The 27978-nt window shown below is 45.2% G+C and overlaps 1 protein-coding gene across 3 annotated transcripts in view; it reads right to left on the bottom strand.

Moving 5' to 3' along the window:
• LOC114082093 (butyrophilin subfamily 1 member A1-like) overlaps nt 1–27978 on the bottom strand; it is a 265857-nt gene that overhangs the window by 207677 nt on the left and 30202 nt on the right. Inside the window, exon 10 of one of the 3 annotated variants that reach the window (XM_071611966.1) lies at nt 27199–27508. The exons of the other annotated variants lie outside the window; for them this stretch is intronic. Coding sequence (XP_071468067.1) covers nt 27341–27508 — 168 coding nt within the window. The 3' untranslated portion in view covers nt 27199–27340. Of the gene's footprint in view, nt 1–27198; nt 27509–27978 lie in introns of those variants that run through there. 3 annotated transcript variants of the gene reach the window in all.

Consider the following 27978-nt stretch of genomic DNA (forward strand, 5'->3'; position numbering starts at 1 on the left):
GAAAAATCTCAGCTCGGGTCCTGCCAACCACACATTGCCACACACACAAAAGTACTTTTTTTTCCCTCCATTAAGAAGAGCTGTTACCCAGGGGAGTGGGAAAGGATTTTAGAGGTCAGTGTGGAAGCAAATTGTCTGGAATTTTCTGGAGCAAAGACAGCCAATCAGCCCATGCTTTCCACCTTAGTTCCTCACACACTGGACGCATGAACCTCACCTATCCCTACACATGGAGACAACAGGCACGTTTGTGCTCTAAAGCCTGCCTCCTTCACACACATCCTTAAACATCTTCATGAGACCACTTTGTCATCTTGAGCAGGAGACCGCTTAAAAGGCAGGGGTCTATCAGGGTGATGTGTATTCTGGATGGGATCCTGGGATCTACGACAACCAAATAGCAAGCATTGGACCTTTTGAAGAAAAAATTTGAGATGTGTGATAATGACTTTCCCAGGCTTTTCAGTGGCTGCAAGGTGGGCACCCACTGGACTTGGTCTGCAATCCTGTCCTCCTGTTGATTGTCCTGCCTTGCTGGACTACCACAGTTCTAAGTAGGCTCTTCTGCCATTCCCATCATTTCTCTCCCCAAACCAGCACTGGTGTCCTGCTGGGTGCAGCACTACTTCCCAGAGTGTGGCCCGGAATTGAAAAACGAACCCATGGCTTAGGAATGAATTAGAAGAGAAAGTTCCTGGCTTCATTCACATAAGACCTATGGAATTAGGATCTTCTGAGTGTGGGGTCTGGAAATCGTATTTGACAAGGTGTCAGCATCACTCTGAGGTCTGTTCAAGTCAGAATCACTGGTCTACAGCATGAAGCTCAAACTCCTTCACCCAACTATTAACACTCAGATTCCAGCCCCCAGACAACCCTCCAGGATTCTCTTGCAAAAACATGGTACTGACGTGGATGGCTTCACTAGAGCTCCAGATCTGCTCCCATATCTCAGACACTTTTCTCCAACTAAAGACGGAGTCTTCCATCTGCCCGAGTTAGCACACTTGTCAACTTCCCCTCTTGGGAGCACACCACTGTCCAGATCATCTAGACTCCACCCAACATGGTAAGTCTCATACCAGGGTGCTTCAGGACTCGTGGGCACAAGGTGTCGTGGTTGGACAGGGCTCCTTCACAGTCCAGTGGGTGATTCTCCCTCTTGTAGTGATGACTTGCTGATTCAGACTTTTCAGGCCAAGACTGCATTCAGAAGCCCAGCCACTTCCACCAGTGTGAATAAGGCTTGGAGGCTAGCTCCAGAGGTGCCCTGTCCTCAGGTACATACTGCAGAAATCAGCTGTGTTTTATCACCAATCAAGAACCCTGAGGATCAAATGATGGCTGGACCAGCTTTGCTAACAGTGAATTTTCATCTGAAGTCCTTCCCTACTTACTGGTTGACTCTAGAAAGGACCACCCAACCCTTTAAAAAAAAATGTCTGATAATACTGAACCTATAAAAGAGAGGAAATGGGGGTTTTGATTACTTACTTTCCCAGAATTTTTCTAAGTTCCTGTGCAAAATGACTCAAATATCATAATTGCAGGAGAAAGTATTGGCCAGCCAGGAATCCAGAGGTCAGCCATGCAAGCAGGAGACCAGAAGCTCACTCCCAGAAAACTGGACAAGACCCTCCTCGTTCCTTGGTCCTCCTAGAATCGACCCTGTCTTAGTTTCTTCTCAGCTCCTAGCCTGCCATCGGCTCTTGTTTCCAGGATAATTCCTGTCTCCCAGGCTCCCATACTGGAACATGCTTGATGGTCTTGATTTCCCCAATTTGACTCTTCAGAGAACTCAAAGGAACCTGGATTGGGTCTAATCCCTCTGCCCCTACGGGAGGACATTTCCTGTCCCACAGCAAGCCCCTTAGCTGACAAGCCTTGTGCTGCCCCCTTGAAAGTGTCTTCATCAAGTCTAACTACTCCATTGCTCTGCACCAGGAAGAAGGGAGTGTCTGAAAAGACCCTGAGCTAAGCATCAGCAATGTGCATCTGTTTTCATACGAACAAACATCAAACCAAGCTATCACAACCCTCAGATGTCCAACTCTCTCTATTGGCTATCTATTGCTACAGAGGCATTATCCAAAATGGAGTTTAAAATATCAATGACTAGTTAGTGGTCCTCACTGTGTCTGTGGGTGAGGAACTTGGGAGAAGTTTGGCTGCTCACTCCTGCAGATATTGAAAAACTTACTGGGGCCAGAGGAGATGCCAAGGAGACCCACTCACATGGTGGCAGGTGGGCATTGACTCTTGGTTGGGAGTTTCAATTCTCCTTCATGTTCTGAACATTACATGGGACATAATTATTACTTAAAAAAACAGTATGTATCTAAAATTCAAATTTAACTGTACATTATATATCTGCTATATTCTATATAATATATAATGTATTATAGATCATATATACATATGTGTTTTTGTATGTATGTGTGTGTGTGTGTGTGTGTATATATATATATATATATATATATATATATATATATACACACACACATATATATTTGCCCTCCATTGTCAATATAACACAAGATTGGTTGCCTCCATCATGAGGTCAAGGAGTACTGTACTCGTTGTTTAAGACAGCCTTGCTTCAGAGGCACCATATATAAGACTGACTAACAGGAACGGTGTCATTGAGCCCACATTTGGGTGATGCTCAAAAGTCTCAGATACTGAAACAAGGAGATCTAGGAACATAGTTGGCAAAACACCTTTTTTTTAATGCTTATTTTTGATTAAACAGAAATTAAAGCATTGAGAGAGTGGAGAGAGAGAGAAAAAATAAAGGCATCAATTGATTGCAATATTTGTATATAGATCATGTGAACATTAGTTAATTTGAGCATGAAATTTTATTTTTAAAGATAAATATTTCAATTTAAGCCTTAAAGGATTCATTAATTCTCTGTGTTGAGTCACAATTTGCTTCTTCTTAAAGCCCACTTTAAAAAAAAAAAAAACTTTCTACATATAAAAAGTGAGAGAACTCATAGTTGATTCATGAAGAAATAGGAACAGTACCAGGCACAGAGGGGGGGAAAATCATAAAAAATAAAAACCTAAGGCATTTACTGGCCAATTCCATATTTACTTTTTAGCAGAAGGAAGTGAACTGCCTCTCAGTGTTTAAGTGAATAGGTGGGGCCTTGCCAGGGCTCTGCCTGGTAGATTCCAGGGTTTCTGCCAGCTTATTTTGGGGGTTTGTTAAAAAATAAGATTAATGTATTTCCAAACATTATAGCAGGTTAGAATCTATACTGTGATCTTCCTTATCAAAGATACTACAAACTCACTCTTTACCTATCCAAAAACGCGGAAAGAAAAGATGCACCAAAAATGTCAGTCTTTCAACTTGATAAAATATTCTATCTAAATGTAGATTCCTGGAAAAATGGCCAAGGAAATTTACACCTGCCATGCAAATGTGGGCAGCAGGCGGTGTCCAGTAGGGACTACCGCAGGGGGGAAGAATGTGTGTTGTGCTCCAATTCAGTGTCCACATCAATGGCAGGGACCCTGGGACCCCTGCCCTGGGCCTGCAGACCAGGCAGCCCTGCCCATGTGCTCTTCTGAAGGCGTACCCTCCACTTGGCCTTGGTCACACTCAGACTCATTTCCCAGCCCCTGAGGAAACTCCAGCCTACAACTTTCTAGCTGAAAATAAATTAGACTGTCAATGGGGAAGATATTTACTAGGAAGGAAAAAAATGCATTTCGTTTCTCAAGTATAAACATTAAGAGACTACTGCAGGGCTCAGACCACCTGCACTCCAGGGTCCCAGCCGCTCTGTGCCTGTGGAACCACAGAGTGGAATAAGATGTTCAAAATGATAATCATATAAATAGCTGTTGGGATATGGGGCAGGCAGTAAGTGCGGCACCGTATGCAGGGTCCTGGGAGGTGGGCAGTCTTTAGAAAGACGAGCAGGCATGTTGGACGTTTGCTCTCAGCACTGAGAACTGTGCTGTAGTATTTGTACTGATGAGTGAAGGTTGAAGCAAAGTGAACAAACGAGGTCATTTAAAAAAATTCTCCCGACTGGTTCATAGTATTACGTTTCAACTTCAAGAGAGGAGGGTGAGTGACATTCAAGGTTAGACCTGGGCCATCGCTGGGAAGAGGAAGAGGGGCAAAGCTTGAACGGCCATGCAGCAAGTACAGGTTGTGAGTGGGGTCTGTGTGTATGTGTGTGTGTGTGTGTGTGTGTTGGGGGCACTTTGTATTTTCACAAAGATGGCCAGCACAGATGATGTAGCCTGAGCCCAAACAGTGATTCTCAAGCCAAGGACCCTAAGCATCCTGATGCCCAGGTCACACCCCACATCCATCAAGTCAGAGCAGAGGGTGGACCCAGGGAGCACTTTTTAAATTCCCTTGGTGATTCTACTGTGCTATAAAGAATGAGAAAACTATTGACCTTCTGCAACATTCCCAACATTCAACAAGCGTTAGAGTCACCCAGTGAGTTGTCACAGAGGCCTATGAAAATTCTCAAGTCCTAGGACCCAGAAATATTCTTCTCAAACAGTACCCTAAACAGCCATGAGAGAGCTGGGCCTGGTCCTCACTGATAACATTCCCAAAGACCATTTTCAGTTCAGAGGTGACCAACACAAAGATGTCACAGTGGGATATAGAGGGGGCCATGGGAAAACTAGAGGAGGAGGGCCAAGCCTCAGGTTGATGGTGTCATGTACACCCTCGCATAAGGAGTCTAGAGATGCTGCAGGATTCATCGTGACTTGGACAACTGCACTTGACTGGAGTCGGGCAGTGAAGTTCTCCTCAGACTCAGTCAAGAGGGAAAATAAGCTATTTCCAATTTGGTCACACTCAGTCACATAATAACTATCCTGTTCATCAGGTCTGTTAGAACAGGGAGCCAAAGGACATTCCATAAACTTGGGTTAAGTTCCAGTAATTTTTTTTTTCTCCCAGAGAGAAAAGAACTTGGATTTTAAATAAAGGACATAGTAACACTTATTCTGACTTCTCCAAATAGAAGCACGCTCACCTTTTCAAGTCTGAGCAGCATCCTGAAGACTGGAGGCTCTGAGTAATTGTAGATTTTGAAGGCACAGATGTCAGTGTCTATATTCTGTCTCTCTGTCTCCTCCTCTCCTCCTCCCTCTCTCTGTCCCTCTCTCATCGTCCATCCATCTGTCAATGTGTTTATCGATGTCCATATTCCTTCTCTTTTCAACTCAGAATGAGGGGATATCACTGAGAGCTCATCTCTGCTCAACATGATAGGTTTTGACATCCCACTGTCTCCGTAGCTTCTTCTAAAACGTGGCCTCTCTGAGGCCGAATCCATCAGGAAGAGAAGGAGGAGCAGAAGAGAAGAAGTTCCAGCCAGAGGAGGCTTTTCAAGGAATTCAAGTGAGCAGTTAATTTCCCCACACTGGCATGCAGCCAGGCCAGATGGGTTAACACCTAGACTTTTGCAAGAAGTAGCCTGGGACAGGGAGTGCTGAACCCCACGATTTGGTCCTTATCTCTGATGGTGCCCCTGGCGTCCTGTGGCTCAGTCCTGACTCATGGGACCAGTCCTGCTGCCAAGCCACCCTGCTTACTTCCCACGGACCTGGAGTCACCTTGGAAGGTTTTCTGTGCAATCACTGACTAAGCGGACCGTCTTCCTGCATCGGATAGAAAGAGTGCTTGGGGCCAACTGCTGAGCACACACAAGAAAATGTCCACATACCGAAACTGGTAGGTTGTAGCGGTCTTTCCAGAAAACATCCCCCGGAATTTCCCCCATTATCACAGACGAAAAATGATTTAATCATTGAACCTTAGAGCAAAAAGATATCACCATATGCAGTCCTTTGGGTAGAGGAAATTCAACCGATACCTAAGCCATTGATTATTCTGCCTCTGGTTCATGTAGCTTGCTCACAGAGGGCCTGTGACTGCAATTGGGGTCTCTTGGCTCCCAGTCCAACTTCTCTGATAGGTACTCGGGATAAACTTGTGCAAGAATTCTGGAACATTCTAGATCCAAGCTGACCCCTCTGGTAGTCACTAGTGTCTATGGCTATTGAGGACTTTAAATGTGGACATATCAATTGAGATTTTTTTTTTTTAGTTGTTGATAGGCCATTTATTTATTTATATGTGGTGCCGAGAATAGAACCCAGCGCCTCACACATGCCAGGCAGGTGTGTTCCCTCTGAGCCCCAGCCCCAGCCCATCAAGTGAGATTTGACATGAGTGTAAAATGCACACCAGGTTTCAAAGACGTGGTGTGAAAAAAGAATGTAAAATATCTTGTTTATTTGGCAAGCTGATTGTGTTTCAAAATTATAATATTTTAGATATATTGAGCCAAATAAAATATTTTACTAAATTGGTCCCTTTTAAAAAAAAATCTTTTTAATGTGGCACTAGAACATTCAAAATTATGCATGGCTCACATTGTATTTATGTTGGACGGCACCGTTTGAGATACATGAACCTGGGTTCCACCCAAGTGGGAAACAGTTACTTCGTAAAAAGAAAATATAAAGTGACACCCCTGATGCACGACCAGCCTTACTCTCGTCTCCTCTGGAATTATGCAATAACCCAACCACTCCTCTCAGACCCTCCAAACTGCTCTCTTCAACCCAACCAGAAGACGCTTGTAGAAACACAGTCTGAACATGCTTGAAACTGGGCAGATGCCTCAGTTTGCAGACCCTCCTTCCCCATGTGCCTTATTCAGAGGCCTCATGTTCCTTCCTGCCTCTCTGTGGTTCCCTCTGATAAAAACGCCCTTCTTCTCCTGGCTGCCTCAGAAGCAGGTCATGTTGAGAACTCAGCCTAAGGCTTTCCGATCCAGATTCCTCCCACCCCTACTGCTTCTCTCCTGGGCCCCAGTCGCACCTGCCCACAGCTGGATCACAGGACACTGCTGAGCCAAACCCTTTGGTGTGACTCACTGGCATGAGGTCTTGTATTCCTACCCCTGTTGGAATCCCAGGTCCAGCCCAGGGCCTGTCCTGGAAGAGAAGGAATTTAGGTTCCCGTAGAATGGGAGATTATTTTTTTGTGTGCAGGTATCCAGAAGATTCCTTTTTTCAGTCCCTAGAATGTGGGTGCAGAAAGTAAGGGAGACCTAAGACATTGCCTGGAGTCTATTTAGCAACCTAAAATCCTAAGAGAAGATTCCAGAACAGCACATGAAGTCTGAGTGAAGGTAGAGAGCTTGCTAAGTACCACCCACCTGGCCCAGCGTTAGCTAAGCTGTGGGCTCGGGCTAGACTCCTTCTACCTGACTCCTGTGTGTTTGGACACCCATACTATTTGAACATTTCAGCAACATTTTCAAATGTCTCCCATGCATCACGAATTCAGCTCATCAGCAAATGCTTTAAACTAACTCCCAGAGATATCTGGGATCATCTGATTTTTTCCATTTCTCCTACTGTCTTCAATTCCCTTCCTGGGGCAGCTGGATTGCCTCCCACCTGATGTACCTGTTCAGACCCATAATTCCCCTCAGCTATTCCACTCAGAGGAGCCAGAGTGATTTTATTGAAATGCAAATAACATGACCTGGACATCTTACTCAACCACACCCCTGCCCACACCTGCTCCCCCAGCTCCTCCTCACATCCTCCATAGTCCAACTCCTGCCACCCCACACCTCCACCTTCCCCTCCCACCCCGCCCAGCTCCACTAAGCTGGTGCTTCTTTCTGAATATTTTGGGCTCATTCCTGCTTTGGGCTGTGGACTGGCTGTCTCTCCAGCCTGAAATGCTCTCCTGCCAATCTTATGCATAGCTGTCACCTTTTGTCATGTAGATTTAGCTCAGATGTCACCTCTTCGGAGAGGTCTTACATGAACAGAGAACCTGAAGTTACCACTTAGTCACTCTCTGTCACATCCCCTATTGTAATTCTTTGCTTAGCGATTATCACATTCTTTTTTTTTTTGATTAAGTTTATTCTTTCTTCTCTCATTAAATTGTTGGCTCCAGGAGTGCAGGGACACTACCTTTGTTCTTATCAGCTAGAAGGATGACTATCCCATGGGCCCAACAAATAAATGTTTCTTGCAATAGTAGATATATTATTTTTAAATAATTAATATCAACATATTGACACTTTATCTTAACATTGATTATTAAGAAACTACAAATTAAATGGCTTTGCAAACTAGGCAACCCGAATCCATTAGATATCCAATGCATTGCATTATTTAAAGATGTTGTTGAATATAATAGTTGGGCAGTCAATTCACTCTATGAAGCTGTTTCCTTATAAACAACAACAAAAAATAGTGACAATTTTTCTTTGCCTTGTTCTCCAATACATATGCATAATTTTTTTTCTAAGAAGCTCCTTGAAAATATTAAAATATGCTATGTCTTAGTGGACTTCTCAGAATGATGAGCACAAACACACTTCTAAACTCACTATAGAAACTTGAATTGCCTGCACAAGATATAAGAGATGATTTCACTAAAAGGGTTGGCAGCTCCCCCTACCAGCTGGGCAAAGAGATGCTTTATATTATGAACCAATAAGGCTAGCGTTCTCCACAGCTCACTTTTGTGCATGGGGAAATCCCATTTTCAGGTCAAATTGATGTGGACATGGACATTACCCCACTAAACCTCAAGCAGAATCTGAAGTGACTCTATCTGTCTCTTTGACAATTGAGGTCAGATCAGAGACTGCAGAGAACAGAGAGCCAAGAATAATTGCAAAGAACATTCAGCTGGTGGCTTTAAAATGCAAACACTCTTGACTCTGTATGTGGTGGGAGGGTTCATGTTATCACTGTCATTTTAACTATAGACCCTCAATTAATTTACAGTTCCCTGTTGCAGACCCTAAATGGCATAATTTACAAGAAGTTTCTCTGCTTACAGACAACTTCAAAAATGACTGGTATTGAATATAAAATACAATCAGGGTGCACCCAATGAAAGGGAATCAGGTATTCCTCAAACATACAAGAGGCCTACAAAACATTTCATGAACCAATGTAAAAAATAAATGAATAAACAAAGGAAAAGCAGGGTCTGAATTTGCTTAAAACATAGTTTCTTTGATAGCATTTTTCTAAGGGGTTGAGGTCTTATCACACATGCCTCAGTGTTTGGTGATTTATATTAGTTAAATATAATCAGTGAAACAAGAGCTTAGTTTTCATGACAGAATGTGTCCAGTAGTTCTAAGCAGATTGTTTTGTGAAGGAGTCATTAAGCTACAGTATAAACACATACATAGAACAGGTGGATGCTACTCACCTCTAGGCCAAGGTCAGGTTTCAGGGACACAAGTGGGACATTGAAGCCAAAGCAAATGAAGAAATACGTAACAGATACATTCCTCAGCAAGATGAATATCCCAGGACTTTCCCTATGTGCATTACCCTTCATCCAGAGCTGCTAAATGAATGAAAAGAGCTTAAAATTTAACTCAAGTTTTAAAAGGACGTGCATATTTGGGTTCTGTGATTCTTCTAGTGATCCTGTTAGACTGAGCACCCCGAGGTCCTAGCCCAGAAAGAAGGCATTCATTGACTTAAATAGAAATGCAGTGGTCTGAGGAGACCTTCCCAACTCACCAGGTGACCTGAGCTTCCAATTCTTGTGCTCTCGCATGCAGTGACAGGGACATCAGGCTTTAAGAACACTAAGGAGACTTCCTGTTGGAAACACTCTTAGCTTTTGGCCACGTCTACCTTCTGTCATTTGGCTACAATAAACAGACAAATAATGACTTATTCCAGGAATGCTCTCCTGCACCCGAACATGTGGCTTCCCAGGTGGTCATGGCTGGACCTGTGGGCTGCAGGCCACCCCAAGCAGACGGAGGGACAAGCTGAATGCCTGGGTGGCTTCCATGTCCTGCCAGATCCTGTGCCTGGAGCACCGAGATCCCAGATGTCCCTCCCAGACAGAGAACGTGGCACATGCTCTCCTCTTGGTTGAAGGTTGCTGGGTTCCAGCTGGGAACAGGCTGGGAAGCGATCCGACCTGACCAAGCCCTGTGGGCTGCACACACCAGGGTGTAATTAAAATTTTGCTTCAGGTGGAGAAAGCTTTAGGACCCACCCTCTGCCGTCCCCCATCTCCCCAGTCTGCTTGCCAACTTGTGCTCCCTGGCATCGCTGGACCCCACGGTGAGAATCAGCAAGGACCTCTTCTGGTTTTCACTTTCGCATTCCTTGCTTGAGGCAAGACAATCACATGGGACCAAATCACCTCTCTCCACTTGGCTCTGATTCCAGGCAGCCCTGGGCAACTGACCTGATTTCTTTCACGGTGTCTGAGCTTGTACAGAGCGCTGCTAGAGCTTGCCTTGGATTTTATGCAGTGTGCCATCATTTGATTGGAAATAGATCTCTCTTTCTGACCGTTCAGGACCCATTCCTCATGGGAACATCTCTCCAGGATAGTACTCTGTGGACCACCAGAGACTTGACAAGAATTGATTTGCACCTGGGAAAATTTCAATCACCATCTGGAACCAACTCAACAAAGGAGACCTGGGCTCCTCATTCCTACATTTGTTTCTCAAAGAGCGGGGGAGACAAGCCACACCTCTGAGAAACAGATTAAAGAGCCTCCTATTTCCAAGGTCATACAAGTATGGGATTGGCATCTGTGAATGACACCTTAAATTTTGTGTCTCTGATGTCTCTCCTGCCTAGGGAAGTCTCTGACCTGCTGTTTCCTTTAAAATATGCAACTAACATAGTTCAGGTTTATTTTGAAAATGCAAAGAAATCATATACAGCCATACATCCTTAATGTGGGTTCTATTCTGAGGGGTGCATCATTTGGTAGTTTTGAAAACCAGATGATTCTTGTTTGATGATCCCACTAGGTGATAGAATCTTAGGGGGCCACCATCATAATATACGAAACCCATTGTTGACCTAAATCCTGTTATGGGTGCCTGACTGTATACAAACAGGCAAGGACTCCTTCTGATAACCCTTTCCATCTCATCAGGTAAAACTACCAGGAATTCTCAATAAGATTTATAACAGCAAGAGAAAGTTTCAGCTGAAAAAGTTTCCATTACCACACGATGTAATAAACAAAGCAGTTATTTAAAGCAGTCTACACAAGCAAACCACAAGAAAAAATTGACCCAATGCTACAGCAAGCCTTCCCTTACTATGGGCAGAAGGAAATTCGCCATGTCCTGGGAACGGCTCCCCTCTCTTCTGATTCGTTGCCAGTCTCTCATCCTTTGCCCATCCCACCCTGGTCCACGCACAGAGCTACTCTCCACGGGGCTTCTCCCATCATACTTCAGGTCCCCAGAGTGGCCACAGTCATCCTTCACCATTCTTGACAGCATTTCCCAGCTAAGACTTTGGACAGAGAGTGCATCTGCCACCATCTGAATCCTTGCCTCAGTCCCCTGATCCTAGAGTCCTGCATCCTGCTGAAAGTCAGGAAAGGTCCCTTCCCAGGGATCATCTGAAAAGCTCCTGCCTTTTTCCATGTCCCAAATTCTATTATGAAGGTGATAGAGGTCATATAATCTGTCCTATAAAAAACCTAAAAAAATCTCAGATTTTTTTAATCTGGAATCTTCCAAGACATCTTCCAACATCTCTTTGCAGGGCAAAGAGAGTCCTTGGGTTACAGAAAAACGAGTGGACATCTGTGAGTGTGATGTCCACTATGAAATCAGGGTATCAAAGAAGACCTTGAGTTTCAAGATGAAACCCAGGGCTCACTGACTCACACAAGATTAGTGTAAGCAGAAAAGTCCCTCCCATGCAAGGAATCCATTGATTTCTCATATTCTTGGATTGCTCTACTGCAGAATCCTGGAATTTTGCCATGGAACTGTTTCATGTTCATCATATATAAGCTATAGATGTGCATGATTTATGTGCTGAGCTGCAGATAATTGTCAATCTCTAAGAGGTCTTTTTCTTTTGAGTGTCTGTCTCTACATTTTTTTTTAGATTCATTTTATCTCCTATGCATTCTGTCAAAGTGCAGCGGAAGTGAAACTTTAACGATTGCCTTGTTATGAGGCCACCATGTGCTTTAAACTGCTAGACTGAGCCCTTCTCAAGCGTTTTCTCCAAACAGTGTAAGGCAGATTATGATTCCCTTTACAGATGAGATGACTGAGGCCCCATGGAGCTTATGAACCTTTCAAAGCAGGCTGAGAAGAGGAATTTGAATTTGAGTTTATTCAATGTTCAGATGGAGCATTTGCTATGCCAACATTGGGGCAGGTATGTAGTTTTTCTCCAAACATTGGTTGGTTTTGGTCTTCCTAGAAGGGATGTTCCTCCTTCTCTCTGAAACTTCCTGAACTATTGCAGCTACCATGGATTCTCTAACTTCTAAATAGCAGTGATCTGGTGTGTAGAACATTAGCTCTCAGGTTGTGATTTTCCTGAGTGACTCTGTTGTGTGTAGAATAGCAGCTGTAAGACTGCGTCTGCTATGAGTGACTTCATGGTGTACAGAACAGCAGCTCTCAGGCTGTGGCTTCCCTGAGTGACTCCATGGTGTACAGAACAGCAGGTCTCAGGTGTGATTGCCCTGAATGACTCCATGGTGGGTAGAACTGCAGTGCTCCGGAAGGTTGAATCTTCCAACACATTGGCCAACGTCTCTCCAAGGATGGATTCTGTACCTACTGAGCCAAGTGAATTAGCCCCAGATGATGTGTTCCCCTGCCGCAGTCTGGCTGGGCACAAAAAACCAGGAGGTCACGAGCCACTTCTAGATTCAAGCAGGAACGAACTTTATTCCAGAACCCACGCGAACTCAACGGAAACTTCGCGAGAAGTCAAAAGTAGTGGGCACCCGAGGCAGCAGGAGCTGCCCCTTCTGGCAAAATGCCAGGCACCATCTTGACCTGGCCGTGGCTCTCAACAATTCCCGTGAGCACATTCAGAAGAACAAGTGTCCAAAAGATGCAGAGTCCTAGGAGATGGAGAGCCAGGGAAGCCGGGTCTGCTCTGGTGTTTACCCATGTTCTGTGATGTTTAGGAGCTCATTCACTTCATAGTGAATATCACAATGAAATCCTTGTCTGAAAATTTAGCAATGTTGGTTGTTTCATTTTGCTTTCAGGTAGTTGCTTTTCAGTGTATAATTTCTAAAACGTACATTCAGATTTGCATCCCTGTTATAAATTCAAAATCTACCAAACCAGTGTAAATGCTAACACTGCAAAGTTATTTTATGTGTTTAAAACAAAGCTTTGAACCATCTTATTTTGCAGAACAATTAATTGCATTTGATTGTGCACACAAAGTTTTGCTATGATGTGAGTCTGGATCTGTTGGCTACTGTGAAGCTGGAAGATCAAGATGTGCAGGCTGCAGCCAGGAAAGAGCAGGTGAGATGGGAACCGGGGAGGAGACCAGGGCTCCCTGATGCACACAAGGCAGGAAGGAAGGAGGGAAGAGGGGTCAGGTTTGCCGGGCAAGGAGAGGCCTTAGGTTACAGAAAACCGAGTGGACGTCTGTGAGTCCGATGTCCACTCTGAAATCAGTGTATCAAAGAAGACCTTGAGTTTCAAGATGAAGCCCAGGCACCTTCCAGAGAACAAGGCCAGTGGGCAGCCAGCACTACAGGATGCAGAGGGAGCTGCAGGAGTTCAAAGGAACTGATATGGGCTGGATTGTGGTCTCCAAAACTTATGTGCTTAATTTCTAACCCCCAATACCTCAGAATGTGACTGTGTTGGAAACAGGGCCTTCAAGGAGGAAATTAAAGTTAAACAAGGTCATTGGGTTGAACCTAATCCAATAGGACTGGTGTCCTCATAAGAAGGGGAATGTGGACTCACAAGAGTTAGCAGAGGGGTGTGTGTGCACAGAGGGAGGACTATGCCAAGGGGCAGGAGAGGCAGCTGTCTGCAAGCCAAGGACAGAGCCTCCGAGGAAACCAGCCCCGCTAGTACCTTGACCCTGAACTTCCAGCTCTGGGACTCTGAGCAAGTGCATCTGTTGGTCACCCACCCAGCCTGTGACCCTTTGGTCTTGCAGCCCTGGCAGACGAATACAGGGTCCATGTTGTGAAATACCTCTGAGATTTATCTTGGTAACAAACTCCAAACTCTGACCAGTTCATCTACTGAGTTTTTATTGACTCTATTTAAAAATAATTTTTTTTAGTTGTAGTTGGACACAATACCCTCATTTTATTTATATTTATGTGGTGCTTAAAATAGAACCCAAAGCCTCGCACGTGCTAGGTGAGTGCTCTACCACTGAGCCACAACCTTGGCCCCTTGACTTGATTTTTGATGACTTCTTATTCCAGACGTTTTTGTGGTTACTCTTGTTTTATACTTTGTGTTCTTCTTTAATATTAAGAGGATTGCATTGCCATTGGATTGTATTTGATTCTTATACTTTTCTAATATTTTTTGAATGAATTAATGTAGGACTAAGGAAGAGAAGAGCTCGTCCTGGATTGCCCCCCGCCCCAGTGATTCTGGGGGACTATCTGAACACTAACATGATAATTTTTCTAATTTACCGTGTTTTCAAGATGACAGCAGCTGAAGTCAAGCAAGACCAGAATAAGCAAAACCCATTTTTAATTAATAGAACTAACCAGATCACCTCCCATAAGCTCCCCAGGAAGCTTCTGGGGTTTGGTAGCAGGAGGCTATGTGCATTGGCAGAGGACTGGGGAGGGAAAGTGCGACTTCCAAAGTGGCCAAAACACGTGACTGCACTTACGTTTCCAGAACTTTGGCTCTCAGGAAGGCCACCCCTGGCCCTTTTAAACGCACCGGTCACTTAGACGTCTGGTCTCCAGCCACCTGAGACACACACATCAAGCTACCCTTCCTATACTGAAAGTAGTTTCTTTTCTACACCTGCCACTAAAGTCAAATAATTGGAAGAGAACAATAGGGTGACAGATTGCTTGTTCTAAATAATTGGATCAACAGAGCAGCAAACAGTGAGTTCTGACAAAAATATTCCTCCAAGGGTGTTAAACTTCAGTAACTCACTGGACAAAGAGACGCTGTGCTGTGTCTTCCAGGGAGAGGGGCTGTTGGAAAACCAGGGTGCAATTCCCCATCCTGGTCTCTACAGGAAGCCTAAACAAAAGCAGCGCATGAGAACCAGCCTGCGTGTAGGAGCATGATCTTGGAGGTGGATTTTGAAGGTTCATTTCCCTGGGGATGAAGGGGTGGCTGGATGGGAGACCAAGTCTGCATGACGGGGCCTCAGCCAGACAGACCATCGTGGGGTGAACCTGATTAACAACAGAGATGGGCGAAGTGTTACCCTGCAGCTATGTGGGAGACCTGGCGTGGGATCTCTTGGAGATACTTAAGCTTCCCATGGCACGTCTTGAAGACTCACAGTCTGTGCCGAGGGTTTTGGCCAGAGCCCAGAGTCAGGTAGGGATGGGGCTGATGGTTTTATTTCCTTTTGATCAGAGAGGGCCGTGAATCAAGTCTATGCCAGAGAGGAGGGCTGCAGACTGGAGCGATGGCTGCATCTCACCCCACAGGGCGTGACTAACGGGAGGCAGACACAGCCCAGCCTCCCCTGATTTGGGTGGAAGGGAATCTGAGACAATCACACCCCCCAGAGCAGCCCAGTGCCTCTCTGATACTGGCAGGGGGTGCGCTTCATGACCCACAAGGACTTTTTCATGTCCCGGGTCTGTGTAAAAAGGCATAGCTTTCAGATTGGTTTAAGCTGACAGCCAGTCTGTGGGGTTCTTGATGCAATGCTTAGTTTGCTTTATTTTTTAAAAGTAAGTTTATTTTATTAAATTAAAACCAAAGCAATATCAGCCAAAAAAGCCAGCAAGAAAGAATTAATTGTCTCCATCGTTACTTGGCTGCCGAGGCCTGGGGAAGACTCCAAGACCCACCTACAGCCCCACCAGGCCTGGGTGGACTTGGCAGTACGCTGGTCACACATGGACAGCCAACTGTTTGGGCAACCTAGGAGTAGCTGGTAGGCTTGATGATTCTAGCAATGCTCAGAACATTCCAGAAAAACAACAGAAGACAGAAGGTCTAGTGGATGTGCCTGCATGACAAAGAACATCAACATAAAAAACAACGATGATAGGATTTTAGCCTATGGTCACATTCTGGAGGCTCGAGGACAGGTCATTTTCCTTCTCTGAAGAGTTGGGGTATGTCATGACACCAATCCCATGACTGATAGAGAGGAGACCAGTTGTTCCAGTGGGATGCAGTTAGGACAGCAGCTTGCATAGTAGGTCCAGGGACAATATTGAGAAATGCATGCTTTTCTCCAACCTAAAGGCATTGATGGAAATATCACTTTAATGCTGAAAGGCTGCGGGACATGTATTTCCGAGGTCACTCCACAGCCTCTGGCGTCAGATCCCACACCACCTTTCCCTATGCACAGTGCCCCTTTAAGTCTATCAGAAGAGAGAAAGAAGCTCCTTTGGAAATAAGATGAACAGGGTGCTCAGGTCTGCCAGGTAGTTGCCAAAAGATGATATTTGAGAAACTCATGTCTCCATAATCCATCTCACATCCATCCCCCCAGGTCAGACCGTCCTTGAACTTGATCGTTGTGAAACACAACTGTGATCGTTGTTTGTCCAGAGTCAAAGAGGAAGCTAGGCAAGAAGGCAACCCCAGATCACCAGGACCTGAATAGCAGGGAAAGGAATAGTGGCTTCACCTGGAGGTGAGAGAGGACATCAAATGGACCTGGGTGGCGTCATTATAAATTGCTCTTCCAAGTCAAATAAACACATGCTCAACTTAACTGATCAAATGATGTGGTTGTCTCCACTGGGTGCACACCCTGTCTTTGCAGAATTGACACAGTGTTTCTTCCTCTTCCGTGTAGGTATTTGACATTTGACCAACCAATCTTTATGAACCCATCTAACAAAATGGTAGAGGCAAGAGAGAGTCTGGAGATGAGGCAGACCCCCACCCACATATGGACGTGTTACTATCTGCAGCGGTCAGCTGCAGGGAGTGGGCTGGCAGCAGTTAACAGGGCACTGACCCAACAGTGTTTTTCTTTCATTTGACCAATCATCTGCTAGCAAGGGAACAAGTTTCTATGAGACGATTTGATCCTGCCGAAAGAGGAAAAAGCTGGGGCAGGTAAATTCCCCTTTAGCTAATCCTCGTCGGTGGCTCAGGAATTCTGTAGAATTTCTAAGTCTCACCTTTCTCATATGTCACAGTAATAATTTTTAAAAATGCTTTCCTTGTTCTCCAGAGACACTTTCCAGTAATCAGCTCTAAGTTGTGAATTGCATCAGAAAAGCACAAATGTACTAAATTAACAATTAAAAAGTCTACAGTCACATAAAACGAGGCTCCTATAGTCCACACATTTCAAAAGCTGCCCACAACCATTGACTGAATGAGAGTGGAATGCCGTAAATGTCACGAGGCCCAACCTGTGGACAGCACAGCCCCCAGAAGTGATAACTGATGCTGTGAGGGTGTGCCCAGTCAGTGGTCAGCACGCGATCATCTTGTCCTAATCCTGGTTGGATTACATATAGTCTAGGAAAAAATATATAATTTTGACGTGGATCTGAATTCATGAGAGAATTTTGGCAGCATTATAAAAATGATGAAATGGAGGCGAGAAAGATGATCTCCAACAGGAAGAAGGCAGCACAGTTGCCCCATGCGCAAGTCCTTTCTGGAAAGTTCTTTCAGAAGATCATGAGGATGGTAGGTCACTGAGATGAGGGCTCTGGAAGGGCAGGGAGTGATGACCGGCCCGCGAACTCACTGAGGTGAGGCACCATGTCCGTGTTGGAGGGACCAAAATAAACCCCCCGGACCCTCCAGAGGCATGTGCTAAGGACTTGCTACCAGAAAGAAATCAGAAGACAGAGTCAAGAGGAAATGAAACGGGAGAAGATAGAATTTCCTTTTCTATCTAGAGATTTTCCCCTGTGTTAATGGTTTGCAGCAACAAGCCTCTGAGAGCCTCCCTGGACTTGGGGTGGACAGGAATTAACCCCCATGCCCCCTGCATTCACACTCTGCCTTCACAGGAGAGCAGCACCCCATTTCTCCCATACTCCTCAGGGTCATTTCACTCACCCAGGTCTTCGAGGAAAACAGTGGCCAGTGGCCAGGAGCCGCTAAGACAGGTGCCCAAGCCCTCCGGGTGCACTCTCAGGAATGCGCCCCCGGCCTTGGCCCGTTTCCTGTAGCTCTTTCCCCCTCCCCCTGCAAGCAGCCAGCCAATGGAGGGAGCAGCTCTGTTGTGAGGGTGAAGACAGAAGGGGCCTTGGCACCCTCGCGCGCTGCCCAGCTGAAGGGAGGAACACCTACCAAGTTGTGTTCATATAATGGGATTTATTGTGAGGATGCAGGGATCTCCTGGGAACTCAGAAAAAGCCCCAAAGCAGGTCTCACAAAAGACTGCCATCAAATCAGTTCTGGGAGGGTCTATCCATTTCCGCTGCCTCTTGCTCAAGGTCTGGGGCTCTGTCTTTAAGCTACACTTTATGTTTCTTCTTCAGCTCTTTTCCTTCTTGATCAGCTTCCTTTTTTAGCCTTTATTTCAAACACAGGCCTTAATAATCCCCCAATCCTGAGTAAACATGACTGCAGCTCTGATCCCTAAGCTCCTTGGCAGAAGACTCCAGAATTCAGGTTCCACAGCCTTGGCAGGAGATCTGCTTGACTCAGCCCTCCTTCCCCAGCCAGTCCACAAGGAGTAGAGGTCTCTGGCAAAGGCACATGCCCCTTGAAACTAATGAAGCCTGAGACACAGCTTGTCACTTGCACAGCCCCTAGGGACGTGGCCAAGTGGTCAGAGATCTTTGGCATCTGCACCCTAGTATGATCATTTATCTTCACTGCTTAATTAGAAAGCTGTCTCTTTCTGCTTTGACTTTCTCCCCTTCACATTGGCCTGTGTCCCAGTTGACCTCAAGGTGTTCACATCATAGAGGGGACCTGGAGAAGGAGCTGATCTGGAGATGCACTGGGTTTGAGCGTTCATGGCTGCTTTCACATACAGCCAAAAACTGCTTGCTCCCCTGATGTGGTAATGGTTTGGCTCCTAGAAGCACCCCTGCTGCCCGTGGTAATGAACTCATCTGGCGCTGTGACAGGAAGAGGCGCCACAGAGATCCTGTTGGGATGTGAACAGGCCCTCGGTACCAGTCTTGGAAGGAGGTGAGCGGAGGAGAAACAGGCTTTCAAAGGACAGAGACTAACGTGAACTGGGGGAACTTTCTTCTAGCATCAGATGTGTAATACTATAAGAAACCACTGTTCTCACTGAGCCTGGTAAGGGTGAGAGCTCTATCCTGTCGGGAATACTAGATGACACAGTGTATTCGCTTATACCAATAGTAACTTTTTAAAGAAGAGGAATTGGGTTGGCAGGACAAAGGCCCTCGGTAGAACTAGAATCAGCAAAATTTGTCGTGAGTCACTAATATAAGACAAAGATTTCTGAGTTTTAGTCACATCTTGGAAATCTATAGGATCAATCCAATGTTACCAATGATGAGTAGTAAAGTTGAAAGAAAGTCTTTTCAAAATATGTTTAATGAAATAAATAAATAGATGAACCATGCATCATATTCCAGCTTGAGAAGTCATTTTAAAATTCCTGTTACAACCCAATGCAAGAAGGAAGAACTTCCGGGGTACTTCAGGTAATATGATAATAAAATCTGTGCTATCTTTGGTATATTTGCCAACTTTCAAAAATGACTATTTGTTAAAATGCATTTTCTCTTTCTAAAACATCTCCTTGATGTCTTACATAACTTTATTTCGTTTTACATTCAGAGGGTCCCTAAAGGACACCCAGGTCCCAGGAGCCCACCACTCTTCCTCCAGGAGAGCAAAGGCTGAGCCAGCCTGAAGCATGCTCTCCGCTGGCTGCAGATCTGAGACAGAGTGGTCGGGGGCAGAGAGGACAAGGTACAGATTCTACAGATGTGACACAGGACCCGAGGCCCCTATCAGCCATGAGAATGGCCACCAATTCAGAGAAGGCGCCATAAGCACCTGTGTCCCCCAAAGCACATGCCTCAGGGAGATAACGGGTGTGTGGTGCTTTCCCTGGAAGCAGCTCAACCTTTACTGACCAAGTAGACAGAGGCAAAGCTGCTGTTTTCATGTCTGCACCTAGTGCCAAGGGGCCCTGAATGAGGCAGCCACCAATCCTAGATATTTATCTGAAAGTGCCAGGAGTGCTTTGCAAATACTATTAAATCTCTAGGAAAAAAAAAAAAAAAACAACACAATGAGTTCAAAACTCTTACCACTCCCACTTTACAGAAGAGGACACTGAGATACAAGGACATGAAGTAGGTTACCTCAGATCACCAGCTGGTAATGACACCAGGGGTTCCTTGTGCTCCCAACCACTGCACCAAGCAGAGGGGGAAGGCTACAGAAGGTTCCGTGGCAGCAGTTCCAGAAACAATCCCTGGGCTCTCCTCTCCATCCCCGAGACCACAAAGGTGGCCGTTCTCATCTTGGGCTGTTGTGGGTAAGTCAAATGCTGCAAGGGAGGAACTGTGGCCAGAAGTGACAGACAGCAACCCGAGTGCAAGGGACACAGTGACTCAAGAAGACACCTAATGGCAGGACCCAGAACTAAGACGGACAAAAAACTGGGAGCCATTCTTTAGGGGGTCAAATGGATCCTGCAGTCCTTCTGTGACAATACTGTCCCCAACAATCTAAATTGTGACTGAGAGTCATATGGAAAAATGGACAGAAGCCCGTTTTCCTCCCTGTCTGCAGAATACACCTTGGAAGGACTTTGCTGTTGAAGTATAGGAGGCTGGGAATGCTTAGAAGACAGGCTGAGGCCCGTGACACACAGACTAGCACATCCGGTGCCATCCCAGGTGCCTGGCACGTGGTAGCTATTTGAGGCATCCTTCCACAGGGCCTGGAGGTGAGGAGGGGGCGGGGAAAGGGTGCCAGCTGACAGGGCTGCTGCCCAGGGCTGGCACAGGGAGGAGAGATTCCACTCTGGCAAAGAAGTGTCGAGACAGCCCCAGCGTGAAGTGTGAAGCAGACTTGGGATAATGGTGCCCCACGACGTAGCTGGGAAGGGATCAGCCACGGAACCAAGGGGAAAATGGGCTGTCAGGTTACTGCAGGTCGGAAACAAGAGCCGAGGGCTACTTCTCTCTGCAGGTAGTCTTCAGTGTTCTGGTGGGTCCAGTGGATCCAGAAAATAGCTGTGTTGACAAGAAAACATGGAAAATCCAATAACAAGTCATGATTTAACACACACAAGACCCCAGTCTCCTCTCTTTGATGAAGAAAAGCAGGACCTTCAATTTGGGCACAATGGACCAACAAATATTTGGGCAGTCCTCAAACTATTCCTACATGTCCTGTGAATGGTGACACCCAGTCTCTGAGGTGGCTGCTCGAGTCTCTGGTTAACATGCACACCCTTTCAAGTGCAGCCATTCTGACCATGCGTTTTGGGTAAGTTTCCTAGCTGAAGAAAGAGGTGTTAATTTTTAGAAACAATTATCATTATGACCTTGATGATTAAGTAGGATAATTAAACAGCGTTGTGACTAATATGTTTTATATCATAAACATTGCTTTCTGATCTACTTACTGGAGGGAAATGCCATTTTTGAAAAGAAATGAGTATTTTTTAACATGATTAGCAAGCCATCTGTTGACATTTTGGTGCAATCTCTCATGAAAGTCCCTAGCTTACAGCTTTAGTTTTATCATAGCAAGAACCCAAAATAGTACTGCCTTTTGCAGTTACATCAAAATAAGGTGATTTAGAAAGGGTACTCTTTGGAAAATGCAAGCATACATATCAAGCTCACCTAGGCCACCTCTTTGGAGACCCAAGGAAGTCCCAACTTGATGGCTGATAAGTGAAGGAGAAAGTATATCTTCTCTATTTGCCTCCCTTCTTCCTTTCCTCCTTCTTATGGAGTGGAAAGAACAGATACAGGCTTTGAATATAGATAGACCTGGGTCCAAATCCTACATTCACCAGGATTCCTTTGGTTGTAAGGGATAGAGACAAATAAGGAATTAGCTAAAGCAAGAAGAGATAATTTATTGAGTCAAAAGCCAAACCACAGGAAGGACGGGGTGGAGCTGGCCTTGGGAGCAGATCACACACGAGCTGGACATGTTTACTTTGCTGTCTTATCTCCACTGTGCATGTCACCTTCCAGTTCTCAGATCAGCCATTCAGTATAGCCAGAAGCCACTTGTTGGCCACCATGATCAACCCCAACTTGGATATATGACAACACTTGATCCAATCACTGTGGCCTGAGAAACTTTGATCTCAGATCTTCCCCACATCTCCCACCCCAAATACCAAGTAGCCCAGACACTAACCTTAAGACTGAAAGCAAATGACCCAATTTACTGAACCTTATCAACTCCTTGCAAATCAACAAAAGGGGCATCAACATTTGCAAGAATAATTGGGGAGGGGGCAGTGAGATATCACCTGGAAAGAGTGTTGGCCATTGAAGCAGTTGAACCCCTACTGCCCTTGCTGTTTTGCACATGATGTCCTGTTTGAAGTGAGCCCCATTATCCACGGGGTCACATATGAGGAGCGGAGCTGAGGTTCAATGAGTCATGTGCTCCATGTGGCTAGAGGGAGAGAAGGACAGAAATGAAGCCCGGGTCTACTGCATTGGTAAGTCCTTCCTACATCCTCCCCATCACCCTGAAACAGGAAGACTCACAGCCCTGACAACAGGAAGGCCATGCAATTGGTCTGTGATATGGTTTGGGTATAGTTTTCCCCCCAAAGAATATAGTGTAGAAATGAGTGCCCCCCGCCAAATCTCCTGTATTCATGCAGGAGGAGAAGTATTTGGATTATAAAAACCATGACCTAATCAGTGGAATAATCTAATGTATGGGTTAATAATTTAAATTGATTCCTGAGTGGTAACTGTAGGCAGGTGGGACATGGTTGCAGGAACTGGTCACCATGGCTGGGGGACTGCACATTTTCTTCCTGGCTCCTTTACTCTCTCTGCTCCCATGAGGTGAGCAGCCTTCCTCCACCAAGTCCTTACACCATGAGATTCTGCTTCATCCCAGGCCCAGAGCTACAGAGTCTGCCAACCAGAGACAGAACCTCTGACACCATGAGTCCAAAGAAACCTTTCCAGACACTAACCCTAAGACTGAAAGCAGATGACCCAATTTACCGAGCTCCTCTGAGTTGCTCCTGTCGGGAATCTTGGTCCCAGCTACAAAACCCTACCCGACACATTCCCACATTCCCGTGTTCCGTGTAAGGGAAGCGAGCCCCGGAGGCTGGGAGCGATGGTTCCGCTGCTCTCTTGCTTTGGAGTGTCTCAGAGCGATGCCTCTTGGCTGGCCTTTGCACTGTGACTCCGTGTGACTGACAAGGATGAGCTGAGAGCCCAGGGCTGTCCCCCACTGTGCCTGTGGACACACGTGCTGTCCTTGCTCTTTTTGCTCTTACCCTCCTGCTGGCAATCACGAGTCACTTAGACACTGTTGACATTGTTCTTCGCTGGGGTTGCCAGGAACGTTCCCTCCAAGTGGACAGAGAAGCCCTTATTCAGCAGCTGGGTTCCAGCCCTTCCTCTGACGCGCCTCATCAAGATTTCTAGGGCTAGGACACAAGTTGCAGTCCCTACAAAAAGCTTGGTTGGACTTGCGTCCATGCACACATTGGGGTTTGGTGGCTCCACCTTGGTGTGGCATCTCCTAGGGGGCGCCTTCCTCTTGGTCCTCTCCAGACTCATGGCTCTCCGGTCTCATCACGCTGCACCTGTTTCCCTTCTCAGCAGGATGGCCAGCCTCCAGCCTCCTCATTGGACCTCCCTCAGCACCATCTAAACCCAGTCACTAAGTGGCTCAGGTCTCCAGCCGTCCCTGATCCTCTGTTCCATTGTTCTGGGCCCTGTAAGCTTCCTCCCTCTTCTTCTGACTGCCCTCTTTCTACTTCTTCCTCTCACCCTGTTGTCCCCACCCAGACTGATGGGCTATCACTGAGACAAGACCCTGGTTTATCAGAATTGCAGGTGGGTTGGGTGAGGTTCAGGCTTTCCCAACTCTTGGATCCCCCCAACTCAAGGTAGAGTTCCTCAATCTCCTCAATCCAGTTCCAGAACTAGGGGTCCAGAGTGAATCTCCAACTAACTCTCCTATTCCTTCCATGCGCCAGGCGAGCTCAGAGGTTTTTATAATCTGCTCAGTCGGGTGCACCATCTTCCACTGGCACCCTTTTTCTAAACTTTCTGAAGTATGGCTTTTCAAATGAGAAATAAACAATCCATTGCCTTAGTCCTGGATTTTGACATGATTTGGAGAAAGACTCCTTGGTATCAAGATTGAAATTCAAAGAGTCTGGCTATGGTGGAGGAGGACATAAACCTTTGTATGTCAATGAGCCACATGGGTGCCATGCTCCATGGGCACCTTTATGTACACTGACCCTCTGTGTACACTTTGTTACAAAGAAAAAATTTGGGCACAGATGTTCTTTTTAGAGCTATGGAAAATAATAAAAACATAAAAGCAAAAGAATTAATTATCCAATAACTGAATATTGGTCAGGTTAATATGATACATCAAATGAAAAAATATCAGACAATGGGTAGAGAAGATATATGCTCCTTTTGCAATATGGAGTCAAAAAATTCTGAAGAAGAAGAAATCAAGTTACAAAGTTTCAGGCACAATGTATGGGCTGTGTTATAAAAATAGTTGTGGTTTATATAAATAATGGATATCACAATTATCTTTCAGGGCTAAATTGATGAATGATGTTTGTCCTTCTTCTACTTTACAGTCTATTTTATAGTAGTTTACTGGATTTTTTAATTGGAAGAGAGCATCATTAGCTATTATCATCAAGAAGCACACCATCATTCTGTTTCTACTTCAAGGTGGACTTGACCCCACCCCATGAGGTCTTGAATCCCAAACAACTGCATTTCCTTTCTTCCTGGCCACTGTGTCATAGGATGAACTGGGAAATGGATTTGGAGAAGGTGGTCCTCCTTGGGTGGACAGGTCCAAGGGCTAACTCAATATGTCACTCCAGACTTCTCCTGACCCCTTGCAGGGGTTTCCTTCACGGGTGGGCAGCTCATCCCAAATTAAAGCCTAAATACCATGAAAGGTCCTGCACAAATAAAAACAGCTAAAATCTTACAGAGGTTGCTTTTTATTATTAGTATTATTCCCGGATGAAATCCCTTGATCCTCTATGAGCATCATGAATCTCCAAGAGAGGGCTTGATGTGTGGAATGTGTCCCAAGCATAAGTGACAGAGGGTACTTGTGAAGGGGAAGCATCCCCTAAACCTGCAGTCCACAGGGAATGTGGGAAAAGGTGAGCTAAGACGAGACATACCTGAAAGAGGTCAGTCACTACAGTATCAAAGGTGATGTCCAGCCTGTCCCAGGTGTCCTCTGGGTCCTGGGGGAGCTGCATTCTACTGAGGCAGAGTGGCTGGCCCCTCACTCACTGGTGCTCAGTCCTCTCCTTCTCGTGTCCCACATGTCCTCAGTGCCCGCAGCCCAGGGCACTCAAACCAAATCCTCTAAGTTCCTTTTAATGTGGTCTTTCGACTGGGGTCATAGCAGTGCACACCATCCACAAAATATTTTCAATGCTCCCTGCAGTCACTGTGAGGCATCAAAGTCTCCTGATTGAAAAGCCCTATCAAAGCAGAAGGGGTGGTGGCTTAGCTTTCTTTGAAGGATGTTTCAATGATATTTCAGTGATATAAATAATAATTTTAAAAAGCTGAGAACCCTCACCAACCCCGGCTTTTATGTTTTGTCCCTCGATTGCCATGGGACTTACACTTGGCAATAAGACTTCCCCCTTGAGAAAATTTTTAATTATAATATTCATTGTCTGCACCCCCATATGACATCGTGTCAATGAATGTGGTTTTTGCAAAAGGTTAGGGAGATCAGACCTAGGATCTGACTTCCTTAACAAGACTCCTAAAGCACAAGAAGTAAAATCAAGAATCAATAAATGGGATGGATTCAAATTAAAAAGCTTCTTCTCAGCAAAGGAAACAATTAATAACATGAGGAGAGATCTAATATATTGGGAGAAAATCTTTACCACATGCACCTCCGATAAAGCATTAATCTCTAGGATATAAAAAGAACTCAAAAACTTAACACCCCCAAAAAACAAATAACTCAATCAATAAATGGGCCAAGGAACTGAACAGACACTTCACAGAAGAAGAAATATAATCCATCAACAAATATATGAAAAAGTGTTCAACATCTCTAGTAATTAGAGAAATGCAAATCAAAACTACTCTAAGATTTCATCTCACTCCTGTCAGAATGCCAATCATCAAGAATACAGGCAACAATAAGTGTTGGTGAGGATGTGGGGGAAAAGGCACCCTCATACATTGCTGGTGGGACTGCAAATTGGTGCAACCACTAAGGAAAGCAGTATGGAGATTCCTCAGAAAACTGGGAATGGAACTCTATTTGACCTAGCTATCCCACTCCTTGGTTTAAACTCAAAGGACTTAAAATCAGCATTCTATAGTGACACGGCCACATCAGAGTTTATAGCAGCTCAACTCACAATAGCTAGACTATGGAACCAACCTAAGTGTCCCTCGATAGATGAATGGATAAAGAAAAGGTGGTGTGTATACTCAATGAAATCTTACTGAGTTTTAAAGAAGAGTGAAATGATGGCATTTGCCAGTAAATGGTTGGAGTTGGAGAATATCATGCTAAGTGAAATAAGCCAATCCCACAAAATCAAAGGCCAAATGTTTTCTCTACTATGTGGATGTTAATTCACAATAAGGTGTGGGATGCTAGGGAAGAATAGAGTTACCTTAGACTGGGTAGAGGGGAGTGATGGGAGGGAAGGAGAGGGGATGTGGAGACAGGAAAGATAGTAGAATGAAACAGACATTATTACTGTATGTATATTTGTGACTACATGACCAATGTGATTCTGCAACATGTACACTCAGAAAAATGAAATTATATCCCATCTATACATGATCTATCAAAGTGCATAAATGCATTCTACTGTCATGTATAACTAATTAAAACAAATTTTAAAAAATTTTAAAAGTGTGAAAGTTAGTGCTCAAGAAAATGAGAATTTCTCAGACTCATTTGAAACCAGGAGAATATGTCTTGCCCAAAGGGACAATGGTCTTTTTTTTTTTTTTTGTATGAACACATTTTATTTTTATTTATTTAATTATTTGTTTTTATTTATTTATTTATTTATTTTTAGTCGTACATGCCAGCAGAATGTATTTTGACATATAATACATACATGGAATGAACATACATCAATCATAGAGACAATGGTCTTCATGGCTTCTTCATTACCCTTCTCCAAAATGCAGGATAATTCACATTCCATGCAAATAAGAACCACTTACTAATCGCCTGCCAAGAAAGGCTGTGAGTGTGGTGGTTAGAGCACGACTCTGGCCATGTCCCCAAGTCCTAGAGGACTTCCTTTTCCCTGGTGACCGTGGCACATTGCTCAGTCCCTTTGGATGCCTTCCTCTGCTCCTCTATGAAATGGGAACAGACATGCACCATCTCAGTGCCAGACACACAGTGGAGGTCCTGGAGGTGGGTGCTGGTGAGTTAGAACCCCTGGGAACCAAGAGAAAGCTGCCCAGAGGCTCCTGAAAGAGCAGGCCCTCTCTTGGCCAGCATGCTGAGTACACCTGCTGTCACAGAGTCGCATGGCACACAGAGCCCACGTACCTTCTTCAAGTCCTTACACATAGGGGAGGAATTTGGTGGCCACACTTGTCCCATAGGCTGAAGATGCATGGTGGACCTCAGAGCTGCCCTGGTCAGCCTGGGTTAACAAGACTGATCACAAGCAGATGAGGCTGAGAGGGATGACCACCACGCCCAGCCATGCCAGAGGCACCAGGGCGTTTAAGTTATGGAGTCCGTGAGGTCAAAGTGGGGAGGAGGCTGGACAGCAGAGGTGAGTGTGGAGGAGAGGTCAGATCAAGACTGCACTCAC

This window comes from Marmota flaviventris, chromosome 5 (assembly GCF_047511675.1).
Source record: "Marmota flaviventris isolate mMarFla1 chromosome 5, mMarFla1.hap1, whole genome shotgun sequence".
In the NCBI taxonomy this organism is placed as follows: domain Eukaryota; kingdom Metazoa; phylum Chordata; class Mammalia; order Rodentia; family Sciuridae; genus Marmota; species Marmota flaviventris.